Here is a 6,000-nt window from a genome sequence, read left to right as displayed (position 1 = left end):
TTCAATTTAATTATGATGTTGAATTGTGAATAGGCTCTACACATGGACATTTCTGCCTAGGGCTGTGCTTTTGCGGTGGGAGGCCTAATATTGGCCCAGTATTCCTTTATGGTGGGGAATAGTGATTTTGGACTTTGAAAAAGACATAATACATATTCTAAACTTTAACGTAGTTTAATTATTTAAGTTTTTAGCTGTGCAGTTAAAAGTCAATGAACTACCACTCTTGTGATCTTTGAAAGTTTGGGAAGTCATCAAATGAGGCTAAAGGGACCACATACCACTGGTTGGCTGTTCTCATGTTCCAGGATGACAGCTTTCTTTGGTTTAGATTGAATCAAATGTTTCTCTTTTGGCTTCACTGACATTATTTTGGGTATGCACTTCTGAATCAATACTATCCATTGGTTGGTGAATGTTAATGCATCAAGACAAGCAGCTCTGATGTTGCCAGCTCCAATCCATCTTTCATTAGGGCATACAAAGTATGCAAATTACTCCGCACACATCTGTTCATCCAGAAAAAGACAAAAGGCCTGTCAAGTCATCAACAATACGAGGAGAATATGTTCAAACTGAAGTTCCCACGAAAGACACATTTCTTCCCTGAGGTTTGGCCAATGTCTGACAGTTTCAGGAGCAAGTCAAGATGACATGCAGGTAATCCTTGACTTATGACCACAATTTCAGCCCCAAATTTTTGTGGCTAAGTAAAACAGTTGTTAAGTGATTCCAATTCCCCCCCTCATTTTATGATCTTGTTTGCCAGAATTGTTAAGTGAATCACTGCAGTTGTTAAGTTAGTAACATGGTTGTTAAGTGAATCTGGCTTGTCCATTGACAGGTAGCAAAAGGAAACTACAACTGTCATAAATCTGAGTCAGTTGCCAAACTTCTGAATTTTGATCACATGACCAGTCATAAATGTGAAAAATGGTCATAATTCACTTTTTCAGTGCTAAACAACAGGCACTAAACAAACAGTTGTAAGTCAAAGACTATCTGTATTTATTTGGAAAAGTGAATAGTGACTTGTGTCTGACCATTCTTTTATCCTGTTTTGCTTCCAGTGTTAATATCATAGAAGTGCAAAGTGTGACTCAAAGACCACATGGGATCTATCCTCCTTGACCAGCACCCAGAATGGATTGGGCCTTTTAAAATATGTTTTGAGGCCTTGAGGCAAGTCAAGGGACAGAATGGTTATATTGTATTTGCTTAACCTGCTAAAGTGAAACTGGCTCTGATACACAAATGACTTGTGTATTCTTACTGGGAAACAGTTTCTCTCCGCTTTGGATTTCTTAAACTCCCTTTTCTATGATTTTCTAGGCTCCCTGGTAGGGCAGGGGGTGGAACTGGGTAGAGAGGACCATTTACTTAAACCCATTTTCAACATACACCGAATGTCACACATAGAGCTAAAAAGCAACATGGAAGACAGAGCGGAACAATTTTTCTTATTGCGATTGTTTTTCCTCCACTCTATTCTCTTTCTCTTTTTAATTAAGTAAAACAAGCAACAAAAGAAAGGAAAGGACAAGGAAAAGAATGAACATTACACTGGGGTTAAGGTTGAGACGGAAATAAGATGGTTATATAAATATCTTTTTTAATTAAAAAAAAAAGCAAAATATATCAAATAAAATTAACATTACAAAAACATTCTGGTAGCCTTCTTCTCTTTTTCCTCCCTGTTGCCCTTTTTTCCTAGATGCTAACTGCTGCTTGAATATTTTTACACTATACTTTGGACTTCTGTGATAATTGCTTGTTTTTATTTGGATCATTTTGATTGCAATTATTTTTAAACAGTTTTTCTTTTTTCTCCAAAAACACTTTTTTCTAAGTGTCTTAGCTTGGCTTGATGTGTGATATGATAAATATAAGTTCACTATTTTTGTTTGAATTTGGTTACACTATGCTATGAATATCATAATTTTTCCATTGTTGCTGATTCTTCAATGTTAGACTGCCAATCCTAAAGGCCAGGTCTTGCTGTTGTCTTCTGGGCTGTCTCTGACCAAAGCAATAGATATGGAAATCACTAACAGCACATTTAGTTGGAAATGCACAATAAGTAGTAATGTCCTTGCGTTACAGACTACATCTCTGACATCTCATATGAAAGTAGCAAGAATATGGGGAATCTTATATTAAGAACCCGAGATTTTTAATCTGAGAGCCAGTTTGGTCTAGTGGTGAAGGCATCAAACTAGAAACCAGGAGACTCTGAGTTCTAGTCCCACCTTAGCCATGAAAGCCAAATGGGTAACTTTAGGCCTGTCACTCTCTCCCAGCCCAATTCACCTTACAGGGTTGTTGTTGTTGTTGTAGGGAAAGTAGGAGGAGGAAAGAGTATGTTCACTGCCTTGAATTGTAATGAATTCAGGATACAAATAAATAAATCTTCTGTGGCATCACAAGCATTCTGCAAATGGTCTTTAAGTGCCACATGTAATTTGGTCTTTGAAATCAGATCAGGACTTACTGGGAACTCTATGCACACTGTTTTAAGGAATCAGCAAGTATGAGAAGAACTGTTGCAATACTTTTATTCAACACATCAATGTTGTTTTCTCATATATTCCTTCTCACACGCTCTTGAACTAAAGCTAAAATTTACTGTTGGGAATATACAATGTATAGTATTTACATTTTCGTTTCATTGAAAAAAAATTGTTTTATTCTATTAAATGCTGATAGAGTTGTTAAATGTCATTCTCTCCTACAGCCAAGGAAGTCTAGCTTTCCCCCCTTCTCATAAAAATAGTCTTTCTCACTCCATTGGAAACTGTATTAAAGGAATGTATGTTCTAGATCCGTGATGACGAACCTATGGCACGCATGACACAGGTGGCACGCAGAGCCATTTGTGCGGGCACGCGAGCCCCAGCCAAACTTACCTGCACTGTGCATGCGCATGCCTCCCAGATGATTTTCAGCCTGTCTGAGGCCATTTTCGGCCTCCCAGAGGCTCGAGGGAAGCCTCTGCAGCTTCGGGAGGCTGAAAACGGGCCTTCTGGAAATACCAGAAGTGACCGTTTTCAGCCTCCGGAGGGCCTCTGGAGCCCAGGGGAGGCTGTTTCGCCCTCCCGGGGGCTCGAGGGAAGCTTCTGCAGCCTTTGGAGGCCGAAAAATGGGCCTGTTTTGTCACTTCTGGTATTTCCCTGGGAGTCCCCAGGAGGGCGAAAAAGGCCTCAAACGGGCCGAAAATCAGCTGCGAGGCACGCACATGCACAGTGCAGTTAAAGGGGTGCGGGATGTTGTGCATGCATGTGCGGTGGGGAGGCACATTGCATTGTGGGTGCTGGCACGTGCGCGTGAGTGCACTTTCGGCACATCACAACAAAAAGATTCACCTGTTCTAGATAGAAATGAACTGCATATTCCAAGCCACACTCCTTTTACTGCCTGTGAACATACAAAAGCCATGGATCAGTAAGTTCCAGGTTTATTTTCCAGGAAAGCAAAATGATTTTCCCACAGAAAAGAATGTTATCTCCTTTTCTGTACTTAATATACTATTTTCAATATAGCCACTAGGAATACCTATAAAGCATTAAATTATATACTTAGTCATATATAGTGATCAACAAGGGAGATAGTTTCAATTTTCTGGCAACCATTTTGAATGCATCCCTCCTACCTGAACACTTGTCCAGAAAGTGTACTTTATGGATGACCATTCTTTATAGAATGGTTATTTTTGGTAGAGCATGTATTATTCACTTTCACGCATGGATGAATAACCCATCTTCCATCTCCACAAACAGCATTTGACCCCACAAGCTCCATTTTGGCAGCCCTCCAAACCCCTCAGAATCATGCCATTGAAATTCAAGGACAAAACAAGGACAATATGTTTTTTTTTATGGCATGATTCTGTGTTTATCATACAGTTTAAGTTGTTGCAGTAAATCTCCCTCCAATGGGGGGAAATGTGCTGAAATTTTTATCTGTTGCAGAGACAGTCATTGCATCATCAGCCATGTCTCCTGCATTCCTTGAAAGCCTTTTAAAGGAAAGTGTGCCCCAGCTGAAAAATAAAAAAAAAAAGTTGTTTCTAAAACTATTTTCTGGAAATATTCCTATAATTACATAATTGCAATGTCATCAGTGCTAGTCAAACTATTTTTTTTATTTCTACTGGAGGACACAGCCCTATTGCTAAGATCTGAGAGGAAAGAACATTGCAGATGGATCCAGAAACTGGATTTAAAGTGACATATTTGGCAGCTCCCCCTTTTTTTGTGAAATTAGTAAGTACTATTTATCTGTATACAATTAAATTCTCACCTTGAAGTATAATGCCTGCCAGTTCATTGGGGTGGGGTGGGGGAGAGAATTTTTGGGGAATTATTCTATACAAGAAATGGAATGCTATTATATAAGAGAGCTCCAAAATGAAATAAAATAGACAGCTCAGCTTAATAAACATGCTACAGAACAATGTGTAGCCTTCTAAAGATCCTGCCCACGTGCCTGCAAGCATCAGATCTAGTGCAGTCAAACTCTTATAAAAATTCACATTAAAAAAAACAGGCAAATATAAACTCCAACATATATTGTCCAGTGTGGGATTTTTGTCCAGTGTCCAATCAATTTTTGTTCATTTTGACCATTAAAGTTTTGTCCAATTAAATTTTGTTCAATTGTCCAAAGTGGAATTTTGGAATTAAATGAAACAGTGGGATCACTGCATTTTCTGCTTACCCCAGGGAAAGGACAAACCACAAATGGTTTCTCCAGGTTAGGAGCTCACTCCATATCTAATACAAAAAGACAATTCTCTGTCTGCTTTTCCATGTTCCATGCCAAATATTTTGTTGCCTAACTCTGCGGAAACCATCTCTAAAATGCCTTCTAATTCCTTCCATGTCTATGACCCCTGATATTGTTTGCTCATGCAAATTTAAATCCTGTGTTTTCCAAGAATTGCCTACAGAAAGGGAAAATGACTGGTGTTTGCTTTCTGAACATGGTGAAGAAGCAGGAAAACCCATCAATGTTCCCAAAGCTTGAAATCCACATAACATACAGTACATGCAGGGCAAAGGCTTCGGCCTAGTTTGTTCACTTTGGGGCTAAAAAGCCTGCAGCCTTATGACCGCACACAACCTTCACCTATGCTCATGTGGACTTCAGCCTAATTTTAAAAAGTCCTTGGGAATCAATCAATTCAGGCCTTTGATAAGCAATCCAGGCTGTTCCTGTCCTGAAAGCTTGGTTGGGTTTAAAAATGAATCAGAAAAACGCCATAAAAGTGTCAGAAAGACAGACAAATGGCTGCCCTGATACATTTGATTTGGGCCTATCTGCACTTTCAGGTCAGCTGTCGCTGCACCGTTTCCAAATGTTTTCGTGCAATCATTAAAGTGCAATCATAAAAGAAAAAATATATATATATGGTATTTAGCTTTGTTCGTGTATTTTCCCACGTCATTATAGTTGTGCTTTTAAGTGGCCTGGATTTTAAGTGGCCTGGAGTGGTCTGGATTTAATTTTTATTTTATTTTAAAGGAGGCTGTTTTGAAGGAAGTTACACCAAAGACAGACATTAAACATTTGAGGGGATTAATGCATTTTACAAGCTTATTTGTGATGGTGAGAGGAACACCTAACAATCACATTCAAAGTTCCCTTTTGGGATTGAATTGGTCCTGGATTCTGCAATCGGCTGAAGGGGATAAGAAGTATGATATATCACAAACACTAGGGGACGGTACTAGGAGTCAAGTTTTTTGCCTACTTTTATCTTTAGGCAATGTTGGACAGTATATGCTAGCAAGAAATAGCTGACTGTTAATATAACTGGCAGTAGATTACAGTAGATATAATTATTTTGGTACATAGCTGGGCTGGGAATCCCCATTGCTAACTCTTGGAAGATAACATAAACATCACTTAGAAAGCCGAGATTGCTGACGCAAAGCCCTTCTCTTGGCATTTCTTCATTGACCCAAGGTGTTCCTCTGCTTCTAATCAGTGTTTTGTCTG

At 39.0% G+C, this 6,000-nt stretch overlaps 1 protein-coding gene across 1 annotated transcript in view; it reads right to left on the bottom strand.

The window, feature by feature from the left end:
- Positions 1–311: 311 nt before the first annotated feature.
- Positions 312–6,000, bottom strand: part of RAD51B (RAD51 paralog B) — a 348,291-nt gene continuing 342,602 nt past the window's right edge. Inside the window, exon 11 of the mRNA XM_087951605.1 lies at positions 312–509. Within this exon, the coding sequence (XP_087807731.1) occupies positions 472–509 (38 nt within the window). The 3' untranslated portion in view covers positions 312–471. The remainder of the gene's footprint in view (positions 510–6,000) is intronic.

Source organism: Notechis scutatus, chromosome 1 (genome assembly GCF_049901735.1).
Source record: "Notechis scutatus isolate UNSWTSFEM ecotype Mainland chromosome 1, rNotScu1.2, whole genome shotgun sequence".
Classification (NCBI taxonomy): domain Eukaryota; kingdom Metazoa; phylum Chordata; class Lepidosauria; order Squamata; family Elapidae; genus Notechis; species Notechis scutatus.
This window is presented reverse-complemented; position numbering and strand designations above follow the sequence as displayed.